Here is a 15,312-nt window from a genome sequence, read left to right on the forward strand (position 1 = left end):
ACGCTCCAGTCTGTACAATCTAGCGTGTCCTGGAGCGCGCTCTCTGAGTTCACAGACCAACGCTTGACTTCTCGCGTCACCACGGGGGCGCGCTTCAAACTTTGTTTATACGCTGGTACAAGGAAGATGGCGGAGTGATCTGATTTACCGAAGGCTGATAAAGACTGTGACTTAAAGCCGCATTTGAACTGCGAGTAGCAGTGGTCCAGTATATTATCGCCTCGGGTAGGACAGGTCACGTGTTGGTAAAACGTTGATAAAACCGTTTTAAGTTTCGCCTTATTAAAGTCCCCAGCAACCACAATAGCAGCATTAACATGAGCTGTCTGGAGTTTATTAACCTGATCGTGGAGCTCTGAAAGTGCAGTCTCAACATTGGCCTGGGGTGGAATGTATACTCCGATGAGTATGACTGATGTTAGCTCCCTTGGTAGAGGGAACGGGCGGCCTTTGATGATGAGAAACTCCAGGTCCGGTGAGCAGTGTTCCCCTATCTTCTCCACACTGCTCGGTCCACACCAGTGTTTATTCACCATAAAACACACGCCTCCGCCTCTCGATTTCCCCGACGACTCGTTCCTGTCGCTCCGGTACACAGAGAAGGGCTCCAGGCTGATGCCGTGGTCTGGAACCTCCGGTGTGAGCCAGGTCTCAGTGAAACACAGGACGCTACAGTCTCTGATGTCCCACTGGAACTTAATCCTCGCCCTGATGTCGTCCAGCTTGTTCTCAATTGACTGGACGTTGGAGAGCAGGATAGAAGGGAGAGGCGTCCGGCTCGCACGTCTTCTGACGCGGTTCCTTATTCCCCCCCGGGTGCCACGGTATCGATGGTGTGTCCGCCATTCTCCTTTGTTGTTGTTACCAGCGTTGCCATGGACTCTCAATTCTGCCGGCAGTTGCTACAAGAGGTCCGAGCTTCGTTGAAGTTGGTGAGTTGTTTTTGAATTTATGTCCAGAAGAGTCTGTCGGTCGTAAACAATTGTTGTGCCGTTGGTCGGGGTAAAACAAACAAAAAAACTACACAAATTAACCAAAATACGCAAATCTTGTGACAAGAGTATGGAGAGGCAGCCAAACGGAGCAGCGACATCTTGGTATATAACTTATTTTCCACTAACATGTGGGACACAACAGGGCTGCCCATTAAGTCTCTTTAAAAAAACGTATTTTTTTCAATCATTGAATAAACTTATTACATCATGCATTTGGGGAGGAAATCACCCCAGAAATAGTAGGAAAATATTATAAATTAGTACATTTGGACGGGGCATTGCCCTACCAAACTTTATGTGCTACTATTGATCAGCTAATCTTCAAAAAATATCATAACTGTTATGATAGGAAAAGGGGTATGATTAAATAAGCTCTGCCTCCTCCTATTGTATGCATGTTTGAAATAAACTGACACCATAACCCTAACAATAACAGTTCCATGCAGTTAACACCTCCCGGGGATCCATTGACTCAAAATAATGTTCTCTCTCTGCACTGCTGTGTTTTCGTCTCCCAAATGCCCCGTTCAAGCACACCGAAAACCCGATGGTATGGTTTTGGTATCAGCTTCGCCGCCATTTCAAATTCTTATCCTCATCTCTGGCAACCACCTATTTCCCACAGCTTTAGATGCGTATGAAAGGAAAAGGCATTAATTGTTTCCTGGATTTATATGAAAACAAAGTTTTTTTCAGTTTTACAGTCCTGACTAAAATTTGGCCTTCCACACTTTAATTTTTTTTTGTTACTTACAAGTAAGACACTTAATTCACACTCAGTATCTATCCTCTCTTTCCTTCACCACCCCCACTTTGCCCTGGGAGAAATTATTGAAATAAAATTCCAATCAGAAAGCTCTATATCCGGGGTATAGCGGTATAATGTCCTTCAAACCTGTACTCAAAAATATTTAAATGTGAATTTCAATGATGACTGGTGGGCTAAAGCAATCGATAGAATGACCGCTACATCATCTTGTGCTTGCCTAGGGCTCATACAGTTGAACCCCCCTTTTCTAAAGCCAAATTGGCAGAAATATATACCCTGATTTTAGACGATAGGCGCAATCGCTGTGGTTTTGCCCCTGCTTGATGTTTTTTCTCTGTCCAAAACTCAAAAATGTTTAAAGTTTTGATTTCAAAACACTGACCTGCTTGTAAGCTGCTCTTTTTTATCATCGGAAACCCTTCAGCATTAACTGTTAGTGCTATTAGTCCTCCAAAATTTTGCAAGATGGCGGCGCCCTGCATGGCTGCGGCTTCAGAGGCTCATGGTAGAAATAGAACATTTTGGCAAATATTCCGGTAAATTCTGTGAATTTCATAGCTGGCTTCCAGCGTGGACACTCCGTGGTAACATACGACCGCCAGAAAATTCTGGATGTGGAGAGATCGGGCCGTTTTGGACCGAAAGATGCGTACACGTTGGACCTCCTCGCTAGCATCGGAATTCTACGCCGGCTACATCCAGCGGCCTGTGAAGCAGCGGAGTCAAGTACCAGCGGGGATCGTCGACAGAGGAGACGTAAGCGGTGTGATCGGAAGCAGAAGCGGGGATGCCGAGCGGGGCTAACAACAAAGCTAAAGGCTAATCCTCACAGAACGCCCCTTCCTTCCATCCTGCTTTTAAATGTCTGTTCCCTGGAGAACAAACTCGACTACCTTAAGCTGGATTTATATGCAAGACGCGAGATGAGCGACTGCTGCGCCATATTTCTCACAGAAACGTGGCTGAAACCATCCGTTCTGGACGAGGCAGTTAGCATCGAGGGGCTAACTATGTTTTAGTCGGACAGGAGCAGAACTCTCACTGGTAAATCCCGAGGCGGTGGTGTTTGTATATACATCAATAACAACTGGTGCAACAATGGGAAGATAGTCTCATGTCACTGCTCTCCCAATGTATAAATATTAACTATAAAATGCAGGCCATTTTATTTACCCCGGGAATTCAGTGCTATGATCTTCACAGCAGTGTACATTCCTCCCAGTGCTAACACCAAAGAAGCTTTGAATGCTTTGTACTGCTCCATCAATGAACTGCAATCTACACGGTACGGCGTGGCAAAGTTGGGAGAGTGGCCGTGCCAGCAATCTGAGGGTTACTGGTTCAATCCCCACCTTCTACCATCCTAGTCACGTCCGTTGTGTCCTTGAGCAAGACACTTCACCCTTGCTCCTGATGGGCCTGGTTAGTGCCGTACATGGCAGCTCCCGCCATCAGTGTGTGAATGTGTGTGTGTGTGTGTGTGTGTGTGTGTGTGTGTGTGTGAATGGGTGAATGTGGAAATAGTGTCAAAGCGCTTTGAGTTCCTTAAAAAGGTAGAAAAGCGCTATACAAGTACAACCCATTTACCATTTACACATCCAGAGGGAGTTGTCATCGTGGCAGGGGATTTTAATCAAGTTAACATGAAAACTGTGTTCCCTCATTTCCATCAAAATGTGAATTTTGCAACCAGGGGTGGAAGTAAGCCCACCTCGGCTCCTCAGACCATCTATCTGTGATGCTAGTGCCTGCATACAAGCCCCTGCTGATCAGGAAGCAAGCTACAGTGAAGCAGGTGAGGACTGCTTATTGCTTATCATTGGAAGCATTACAAGACTGCTTCAAAACCACAGACTGGGACATGTTCAAGACAGCCGCCACCGAAAATCATCACATGTGTGGAGGAGTATGCAGAGTCTGTGTCCGCATACATTCAGAAGTGCATGGAGGATGTCAGTGTGATCAAGAACATCCCCACACGGGCCAATGAGAAACCCTGGATGACCAGTGAGGTACGTGCAATGCTGAAGGCTCGGAACAAGGCATTTAAATCTGGCGACATGGTAGCATTAAAAACAGCCAGAGCTAACCTGAACCCACAATCTCCTCCCTCAATGATTACCGCCCCGTTGCACTCACCCCCATCATAACGAAGTGCTTCGAGAGGCTGGTAAAGGAATATATTGTCTCCAGACTTCCCCCCACATTCGACCCATACCAGTTTGCTTATCGCCCTAACCGCTCCACAGAGGACGCCATCTCCTCTGCACTCCACCTGAGCTTAGAACATCTGGAAGTAAAGGACACACACGTGCGGATGTTGTTTCTGGACTTCAGCTCAGCATTCAACACCATCATCCCGCAGCACTTGGTGAGCAAACTGGCCCCCCTTGGATTCAGTACCCCCCTATGCAACCGGCTGCTTGACTTCCTCACAGACAGACCCCAGTCTGTGAGAGTGGGCAACAACACCTCCAGTGCCATCTTCCTGAGTACCGGCTCCCCCCAGGGCTGCGTCCTGAGTTCGCTGCTGTTCACGTTGATGACCCATGACTGCTGCGCCAGGTCCACTACTAACCACATTGTGAAGTATGCGGACTACACGTTGTCACGGCCTCATCCGTGACAACAACGACATGGACTACAGGGAAGAGGTGAAACATCTGGTTGACTGGTGCAGAACCAACAACCTGGTCCTGAATGTCGACAAGACCAAGGAGATAATCGTTGACTTCAGGAAGCACCAGTCCAGCCACGCTCCACTCTTCATCAACGGCACAGCGGTGGAGATGGTAAGCAGCACCAAGTTCCTGGGGGTGCAGATAACTGACAATATAACCTGGTCCCTACACACCGGAGCTCTTGTAAAAAGAGCTCAGCAGCGCATGCACTTTTTGCGTCGGATGAAAAGAGCACAGCTCCTTCCCCCCATTCTCACCACATTCTACAGAGGCACTATAGAGAGCCTACTGACCAACAGCATCTCTGTCTGGACTGGAGCTTGCAATGCCTCAGACTGGAAGTCTCTCCAGAGTGGTTAGGACGGCGGAAAAGATCATTAGGACTCCTCTTCCTCCTATCCAGGAGATCGCAAAAAGCTGCTGCCTGACCAGGGCTCAGAAAATCTGCAAAGACTCCTCCCACCCCCACCAAGGACTGTTTTCACTGCTGGACTTGAGAAAGAGGTTCCGCAGCCTCCGAAGCAGAACCTCCAGGTTCTGTAACAGCTTCTTCCCTCAGGCCGTAACACTCTTGAACGCATCATAATAATCCCCTCAACTCCCCCCAAAATGGATTAACTCGCTGGAATAAAAAAGACAATATAACATACATCCATAAACGTGGATGCATATGAAAAAGTGCAATATATTTATCTGTACAGTAACCTATTTATTTATTTATATAGGCACCTTATTGCTTTTTTATCATGCACTGCCATGAGCTAATGTAACGAAATTTCGTTCGTATCTGTACTGTAAAGTTCAACTTTGAAGGACAATAAAAAGGAAGTCTAAGTCTCTAAGTCTAAGTCTAAAATATGTTCAGGCTTCAACACTCTAATGCGACACACCTCAAAATAATAACTGAACAGACATTTTTCCAATTAATTGGAAGCAGATCTCTTATTTGTCCATCAATATCCTATTAACATACTTTAGTCTGGTTGAATTATTCGAAGTTGTACTTTTATTATATTGCTTCATGAAATTATTGTGGTGTGAAATTTTATCGTCTATTAAATGTTCTGCTATGTGTTGCTTCCTTCGTAACTAGTATGGTCCCAATAATTGTATTTTGAAATTAATATAAACATGTAGAAATTAGTTTGTGCTTTTCAATCTTAGTAATGCTTCTTAAAAGCTATTTTACAAATGAAAAATCCAATACATATTATGAAGGCAGATATAAATAGAAAGGCGTGCTTTTGTTCTGCGTAGCTCAGACGCAATAAACTTGATGAGGAAATGTACCATTGCTTACATTGTCAATGATGTTGTACACCTTGTATGCAGATCCTCGAGCACCGGCAAAAGATTGGATGTTAGGTGACGTCTGACCCAATGCAAACGCTCCAAGAAGCAAAGAGAATAAAACCTAACACACAAGCATTATTGTTAGCTTTCCACTTCTATTTGAGCACTATTGTTAAATGAAAAGGTAATTTGTGACATTTAACATACTAGCATCTCTACTTACTGCGAGGACAGTTCCCACAGTGTACTCATTACTCAGAATGAGTGTGCTCCCATACCAGAAGGCTGGAGCAAAAGCCAAGAAGTACATCAAATAAGTGAACCCCATGATAACATTAGCACTCAACGTTGCCTTTAATCCCATTTTCTTAGCAAACTCCAAGTGCTTTTGATACCTGTGAAGCATCAGAAAGTCAAAACAAGAATTGTTTAAATTAAAACAAAGCTGCAGATTGAAAATACTCATATATAGCTAGCTCAGGTGACACTGCTTTTTGTATTCTTGAACAATCTAATGGAGACCTGGGCATATATTGAATATATGCATGTATGCATGCATGTATGCATATATATATATATATATATATATATATATATACACATATATATATATATATATATATATATATATATATATATATATATATATATATATATATATATATATACATATATATATATATATATATATACATACATATATATATATATATATATATATATATATATATATATATATATATATATATATATATGTACAGTATACAGTATATACATACATATACACACATATATATGTATACATACACATATATATGTACATGTATATGTATACATATATGTATGTCTGTATAACTGTAAACATTGCTGTATATGTCCTTGTGTCCTTTTTTTTAGGAACACGAATACAAAAACACAATTATGTATAATTGAATGCTAAAAACGTTATGTCAGACCACCTACAAAAACTAAATGGAATTTTACCGTTTTTTTTTACCGAGTGAGACACCCAGAATGTGCATGAAAATAAAGAATGTGGTATTTATAATATCAACCATGAACAATGAAAAACACTGAATATTAACAACATATGAACATCACTCATCTTTTCCTTCTCAGACCTTCTTGATTGACATATTTTACAATCAAGCAACGCAAAAAAAAAATGCAACAAACCAAGCAAAATAGGAACACAAAGGGTAAAAAGCATAAAATCTGTTATATTACTTTTCTTCAGAACTTTGTTGTAAAAATACGCTTCTGCATCTGTACTTGACACTCGCGTTTCGAGCCTCATCTGCCTGGAGCTGCTGTGACAGATTACTGTAATAACCCGAATATCACTCAAAAGCAAAGATTCCAACCATTGGAATACTTTCTATAGTTCAACATTTACGGTAATCTGAAAACGCCACTGTACATCCTATCGGTTTCAATGTTAAAGGTTTTTTTTAAATAATTTGGAAGCGCCGGGCGCGCCGTTCCAGCCCACAACCATATTTTGCACAGGTCTGATCTAATGAGGCAATACGAGAGATGATGTTAGGTTACAAGAGAAGTATTAATTTCATGCTCAATTCTGGCACATTGATTTTATAATATAATGTGAACAAGAGAATGGTTGTAAATGGATGTACATTTACATCTTTAACATCCTGCACTAACCTGTCAATCTCTTTCTGTTGACCATTGAAGGCAAACACAGTTCTGATCGAAGAAAGTACCTCCTGTGCCACGGCCCCTGCTTTTGCATAGGCAGCCTGTTCTTTAGATGTGAATGATGTCAGCATCTAGGGAGAGACATACAGTATAAGCATAGTGAGATGAGGCTTGCTCTGTAGATGAAGGCGGCACCAAGACCAAAATTACCCCACTGAAAAGTGCAGCTGCAAGACCTATCATTGGGCAGACAGCCAGGATGACCAGAGTGAGCTTCCATCCTTTGCTTATGCCAACAACAAAGGAAAGGATGAAGGTGGAAATGGATTGGAGCAACATCCCCACTTTGTCTCCAATACCTTCTTGGATCTTGTAGACATCTCTATCCGTGTAAATGAAAAAAACAAAACAATGAATTATTTCAACATAATATACAAATGGAACCCACACGTAGTTAAATTTGGAATGTGTGTAATATTGGTAATGTTTTAAGTGCGATAGTAAGTGGATGTTTCAATCATAGTGCGATTGACAAATACTATTGAAATACGATTTTGGAATTACAATAAGAAACCTCTATTGTGCACATGAACCACGTTGCAGTAGAAAGTAATTAGTAAGTATTAACATGTTCATTATCATGTTCATAAGACAACCACACACAGCAAACTGATGGCAACAATAATCTTGACTTGTGTGAAGGGATGTTGATGCAAAATGACATTATTGAGATGTTGGTCAAACAACAAAAAATGGCTCATTTACCACAAAGTGAGGTCTCAGTTTTCACGGCCAAGCCACTTAAGTTTAAGTAATTTATGAGAGCCTTTGATAATACCGTTCATGTCAAAACCGCTAGTTCAGTTCAGTTTCAGTTTATTTCAAACATGCAATTGTAATTGTATTGTATTGTATTGTACAATACAATTACAATGTAATGCATCACATTTCTCCAATTGTTTCATTACAGCACACCCGAAAAGGAGTAGGAAGAAGCAGAGCTTATTTAATCATACCCCTTTTCATAGCATAGCAGTTTTATGCCATTTATTGTTCTCTGTAACAGAACAGCAAATAAATAATACATATTTTTGTAAATAGATATACCGTAAGTAAAGTAAACAAACATTAAATTCATAAATCATTATTTCATATTTTTTTAAGGTTCAATATGTTATAATTGTTCTTCTTTGTACTTTGTGAACACTTGTATTTTGAACAGTCTCTTAAACTGAATTATATTGGTGCTTTGTTTGATTTCCTTGCTTAATCCATTGCATAATTCAATTACACGTACTGATGTGCTAGAGGTCTTAAGTGTTGTACGTGCATACAAATGTTTGAAATAAGATTTTCCTCTAAGGTTATATTTCTCCTCTTTTGTTGAGAAGAATTGTTGTACATTCTTGGGTAGCGGGTTATAGTTTGATTTGTACAGCATTTTAGCTGTTTGCAAATGCACCAAGTTGTTGAATTTCAGTATTATTATTACTATTATTCTAATAGATCTTTTTTGTAACACCGTTAGTAAATGAAGCGCACATTTGTAATTTTTTTCCGATATTTCTACACAATAACTCAGACATTGCAACACTAGTGAACAGTAGAGAATATGGAGTGAATTTTGGTCCAGAACATATTTTGCTTTATTCATTATTGACGTGTTTTTTGCTACTTTATGCTGTATACTTTTTACATGGGGTTTCCAGTATATTTTATCATCTATTATTATACCCCAAAATGTTTCTTTTACCCTTTTAATATCTACTCCGTCTATTTGTATATGTTTGACTTTCCTTTCTACTGTTACCGAATAGCACTATTTTAGTTATGCTGAGATTCAAATATGGTCTGTTTTTGTCAAACCATTTTTTTATTTGTTCATTTCTTCTGTTAATATTTGAATTAGCTTCTATGTGTTGTCTCTTGAACAAAACACAGTTGTGTCATCCGCAAATACTATTAAAATTGAAGTCCTTTGTAACTTTACAAATGTTGTTTCAATAAAGAAACAAGTTCTCTCCCAGTATTGATCCTTGAGATACGCCACAAGATATTTTGAACTCTGTAGACATTTGTTCTCCTATCTTCATGTATTGCTTCCTTTTGGTTTAGTAGCTTCTTACCCAGTTCAAGACTAACCCCATGATACCATACAGTTCTAATTTGTTAATTACAAAACCCAAAAACAGTGAAGTTGACATGTTGTGTAAATCGTACATAAAAAAAAAAAAAGATTTGCAAATCCTTTTCAACTTCTATTCAATTGAATACACTGCAAAGACAAGATATTTAATGTTCGAATGGCGAAACTTAGTTGTTTTTTTTTGCACATAATCCTTAACTTAGAATTGAATGGCAGCAACACATTGCAAAAAAGTTGGCACAGGGATATTTTTACCACTGATACTCAGTAAACTTTTGGTAACTGAGGAGACCAATTTTTTAAGCTTTTCAGGTGGAATTCTTTCCCATTCTTGCTTGATGTACAGCTTAAGTTGTTCAACGGTCCGGGGTCCCTGTTGTTGTATTTTACGCTTCATATTGCGCCACACATTTTGAATAGGAGACAGGTCTGGACTACAGGCAGGCCAGTCTAGACCCGCACTCTTTTACTACGAAGCCATGCTTGTCACAAGGTGTTGGTGACGAACGGCCAAGTGTTCCCGCAACCAGCGGGGAAGAGTCAGGTGGCGACGGCGAGTAAAACGCCGCCGCAATTGGCGAGGCGGTCGCCCATGAAACGATTACACCCGTGGCCGACGAGAGGTTGGTGGCGCCCTCTGCTGGCCCACCGGAGAGGATGGTGGCGCCCTCTGCTGCTGGCCCACCGGAGAGGATGGTGGCGTCCTCTGCTGCTGGCCCACCGGAGAGGATGGTAGCGCCCTCTGCTGCTGGCCCACCGGAGAGGATGGTGGCGCCCTCTGCTGCTGGCCCACCGGAGAGGATGGTGGCGCCCTCTGCTGGCTCACCGGAGATGATGGTGGCATTTGCTGGCCCACCGGAGATGATGGCACCGTCTGTTGCAGACCCACTGGAGTGGATGGCGCCGTCTGTTGCAGACCCACCGGACTGCATGGCGCCGTCTGTTGCAGACCCACCGGACTGCATGGCGCCGTCTGTTGCAGACCCACCGGACTGCATGGTGGCGTCTGCTGGCTCACCGGACTGCATGGTGGCGGCGTCTGCTGGCCCACCAGACTGCATGGTGGCGGCGTCTGCTGGCCCACCACACTGCATGGTGGCGGCGTCTGCTGACCCACCGGACTGCATGGTGGCGGCGTCTGCTGGCCCACCGGACTGCATGGTGGCGTCTGCTGGCCCACCGGACTGCATGGTGGCGGCATCTGCTGGCCCACCGGACTGCATGGTGGCGGCGTCTGCTGGCCCACCGGACTGCATGGTGGCGTCTGTTGCAGACCCTCTGGGGTGAGGAGTAGCTGTGCCTCCCCAGCTGCACAGCTACTCATAGCCCCCCCCCCCTCAAGGGACGGATCCAAGACGTCCCACGAGAAGCCAACACATTACAGGGATGGGTGGGAGGGATCACAAAAAGAGGCAAAGCTTTTTTTCGATTCGGCCATCAATGTTAAAATATTGTTAAACCTCTCCGCCATAGAAATCTCCGCGGGGTTTGTGTTAGGCTGGAGTATTCTGTCACAAGGTGTTGGTGACGACCCCCAAGATGCAGAGAAGGCAGGCTTTGTGCGGGAAAACATGATTTAATGTCCATAAAAATAAGGCAAAACACAAACCAGGAAACAGGCACAGGCAAACTGGAGACAGGGAACAGGAACGAGCAAACAGGAACTAGGAATAACTAACGGCTAACTGGATATAGCTAACAGGAAAACAAGAAGCTTGGAGACAGCAAACTGTAAATAGCTATAGAAACTAGTAAACAGGAACAGTTTACCGCAAACAAAGACATCGACAAGTATCAGCTCTAATGACAATACTCCAGCCCAGACTGTATGGCAAGGCAGGTTTAAGTAGCAGCTGCCTGATTGACACCAGGTGCCAATCAGCCACAGCTGAGGGAAAACAGCACTCAGGGAGAAAAGCAGGAAACTAACCAAAATATGAGCGCTGACAGGAAACAAAGACAAACAGAGGAAAAACTAAAACATAACCAAACTGTCAGGGACAAGCCTGACAATGCTGTTATAACACGTGCAGAATATGGCTTGGCATTGTCTTGCTGAAATAAGCAGTGGCGTCCATGAAAAAGACGTTGCTTGGATGGCAACATTTGTTGCTCCAAAACCAGCAATGTAAGTTACCCATGCATTGGGCACTAATACACCTCAATACCATCACACATGCTGGCTTTTGAACTTTGCGCCTATAACAGTCCGGGTTGTTCTTTTCCTCTTTGGTCCGGAGGATACAACGTTTCCAAAAAAATAAAAAATTAATGTCGACTCGTCAGACCACAGAACACTTTTCCACTTTGCATCAGACCATCTTAAGATGAGCTCGGGCCCAGCGAAGCCGGTGGCAGTTCTGGGTGTTGCTCATAAATGGCTTTTGCTTTGCATAGTAGAGTTTTAACTTTCACTTACAGATGTAGCGACGAACCGTAGTTACCGACAGTGGTTTTCTGAAGTGTTCCTGAGCCCAGTTGGTGGTGGTAGTATTATGCTCTGGGCCTATTTTGCTGCCAATGGGACTGGTGCTTTACAGAGAGTAAATGGGACAATGAAAAAGGAGGATTACCTCCAAATTCTTCAGGACAACCTAAAATCATCAGCCCGGAGGTTGGGTCTTGGGCGCAGTTGGGTGTTCCAACAGGACAATGACCCCAAACACACGTCAAAAGTGGTAAAGGAATGGCTAAATCAGGCTAGAATTAAGGTTTTAGAATGGTCTTCCCAATACCCTGACTTAAACATGTGGACAATGCTGAAGAAAGAAGTCCATGTCAGAAAACCAACACATTTAGCTGAACTGCACCAATTTTGTCAAGAGGAGTGGTCAGAAAATCAAAGAGAAGCTTGTGGATGGCTACCAAAAGTGCCTTATTGCAGTTAAATCTGCCAAGGGACATGTAACCAAATATTAACATTGCTGTATGTGTACTTTTGACCCAGCAGATTTGGTCAAATATTCAGTAGACCCATAATAAATTCATAAAAAAAAAAAACTTCATGAATGTGTTTTGTGACCAACAAATAATCACTCCAATCACTCTATCACAAAAAAAATAAGAGTTGTAGAAATTATTGGAAACTCAAGACAGCCACGACATTATGTTCTTTACAAGTGTATGTAAACTTTTGATCGCGACTGTATATGTTAAAAGTTCAGAAATTTCTTCGATAACCTTTTTTATTGTTTCCATAATATTTTATTTACAATCAGTTGAAGTCTTGGATTTAAAAATTTTTCTCACAATATTGATTTTCTCCTCTTTTGTTACACCTTTGAGGAACATCAAGTTGGGATTTTTGTCTATAGCAGGCATGTGATTTGAATTTAATGAAAAAGACTGAAAAAAGCCGGGGGTCTGGGGGCCACATGTCCCCAATCAGGTCCAAGGCGGTGCTCTGGTAAGGGGACAAGGGGGGCCAACCTTGCTTTGATGGCTCTGACATGAGCCTTCCTGGTAAATTTCTGAGCAGCTTGCATTTTACTTTTTGTTTATGCTTTAGTGGATTCTGCCTTGGATTTTTTAGCCAATGTATGTCTCTTTGACGCTCTCTCCACTTCTAACTGCTCCAAATGCAAAAATCATAAAGACTACAAACAATGTTTATTCTATTAGCTAACTTCCTTTATCTGGATAGCCATTTGTGATTTATAGCATGAAATAACAAATATATTGCAGTCATGTTGTTTATGTTTCAAAATGATTCAACTATTCAATGTCAAAAGATAAACAGTAGAAATAATGAACAAAATGTCAGCTACTGTCTCGTTCTAAAACACCAATGAAAGTGAAATTTAGCATTTTGACAGGCAATACTGTAGCAAAAGTCATCACATGTCTGCCACAATCATGTGTGTTTTTAAATGTGTATTCCACGTCTTCCATGTTGAGAGCAGTTTCGATTTGGGCTTACATGGTAAACAACTAAAATAAATGTGTTGGGCATTGTTTTATCCAGACGCATACATTTGTCCAAATGTGGCCAAGTAGACGCATTGTGGGTTTCCTGGACATCATCCACATCGCTAAAAGAAAAATCAAAGGAAGAGAATCCCTCTTTCATCTTCCACTAGTTTTTTAATATATAAATCGCCCGCTTTAATATTACCTCTTCCTTTCTCCGACTCTCTCATCATCATTTGGCATGTGCTTGTCTGTTGAGATTTCCCTTCCTGGTTCGATGACCCACCCTATCTTGCCTCTGATTGGCCTGTCCGTAATGTTTTGCCCTAATCTTAACCGGTCGTAACTCATCATAGGAAACCAACCAACCAAATCATGAATTTTCTTATATGTAAACCAACTGGTTTACATATAAGAATGTGGACTCGTCATCATTGATGATTTCCGTATATGTTTTCCCCACCCGTGTAGTTGCTTCGCTACGTAGATTTTTGAGTTAATCATTTTTAATGGAAAAACTTAGTTTTTACCACTGGAATATTAAAATACCATACTCATTACAGGAAAACCGTAGTTGTTAGCAGGTATGGCAAAGAGACGACTCAAGATTTTAACACACACTGTAGGTCGGAAAAAAATTAAAACAGAAAATATTTGTTTATATTTTTACAGAGATAAAAAAAGACAGATTTCCGACTATAGGGGGAAGAATCACAAGCATGCTATAGTGTCATTCAAGTCCTCAACTGACTCGGGATCTAGAATCTTTTCCTCCAGATTTGTTCCAATGTTCACAAAGTACTTGTTGAAAGTTTCATATTGTAATTTTTTTTACATTTATGTTTGAGAAGTATTTAGGATAATCCTTCTATGCACCATTTTAATAATTATATTTAGGATTTCCCATCTGGCTCTCAAACTGTTTTTGTTCCGGTCTAATAATTGACTGCAATATTATTTTCTAGCTTGTTCTTATACGTTTTGTACTTGTTTTCTGCCTCTGTAGATCTTTGTGTTATAAATATTCTATATAATGCATTCATCTTGTTGCATGCATTTTCAGTGTTTTTTTGGTCATCCATGGTAAATTGTTTTTGTTTTGCTTCTAACTAAGTTGTTTCAATGGACAATGTTTGTCATAAAGCATCGTGAAAATATTAAAAAAAATACAATATGTATAATTTACATAATTTTCACTGTATACATTGAATGCAGCTGAGATAGGCTCCAGCACCCCCCGCGACCCCAAAAGGGACAAGCTGTAGAAAATGGATGTGGATGGATGGATGGATACATTTTCCCAACTTTGATCTCTCAGATCATTCTTGAAAGCTGTCATACTTTGTTTGTGCATATTCTTCAAAATATCTATAGGTAATCAATGTTCCTTTACTTGTAGTTTTTGTCATAGATTATAAAAACTGGCAGATGAACACTGATGTTGTATATTAGCAGACCACTTGTGGTATTATTATCAAAATCATTAGTAAAAATAGTATCAGTAAGTGTGGCGCTGTGTCCTGAGATTCTACTTGGCATTATGATTTTAGGATATAAACTCAGGCGATACATTGTGTATATGAAGTCAGCTTTAGACTTTTTTTTGTTAGGGTTAGGGTTTGGGGTCAATGTTGAAGTCTCCACAAAAGAAAGATATGTTTTGACTGATATCAGTAAAAGTTGCCTTAATCTAGTTCTCAAACATATCAACATTTGAATTACTAGTCTATATAAGAAGTTGATTAATATGTACTTGTTTTTTTCGTGATATATTTCATTGGTTATATATTTTAAGATATCAATAGCTAATGATATTTTTTTACTACTTTGTAGTTTAAGTTATTCATCACGTATGGTTAT

The 15,312-nt window shown here is 41.1% G+C and overlaps 1 protein-coding gene across 11 annotated transcripts in view; it reads right to left on the bottom strand.

The window, feature by feature from the left end:
* The window catches only part of LOC133602392 (ATP-dependent translocase ABCB1-like), a 129,554-nt gene that overhangs the window by 46,084 nt on the left and 68,158 nt on the right, over positions 1-15,312 (bottom strand). For all 11 annotated transcript variants that reach the window (XR_009814879.1, XM_061955581.1, XM_061955589.1 and 8 more), the window contains 4 exons: positions 7,608-7,779; positions 7,404-7,528; positions 5,962-6,133; positions 5,746-5,859 (listed from right to left, as the gene is read on the bottom strand). Coding sequence is in view for 10 of the 11 variants with exons in the window: in XM_061955581.1 (XP_061811565.1) it covers positions 5,746-5,859; positions 5,962-6,133; positions 7,404-7,528; positions 7,608-7,779 (583 nt within the window). In the remaining variant the exon portion in view is untranslated. The remainder of the gene's footprint in view (positions 1-5,745; positions 5,860-5,961; positions 6,134-7,403; positions 7,529-7,607; positions 7,780-15,312) is intronic.

This window comes from Nerophis lumbriciformis, linkage group LG04, assembly GCF_033978685.3.
Source record: "Nerophis lumbriciformis linkage group LG04, RoL_Nlum_v2.1, whole genome shotgun sequence".
NCBI classification, from domain to species: Eukaryota; Metazoa; Chordata; class Actinopteri; order Syngnathiformes; family Syngnathidae; genus Nerophis; species Nerophis lumbriciformis.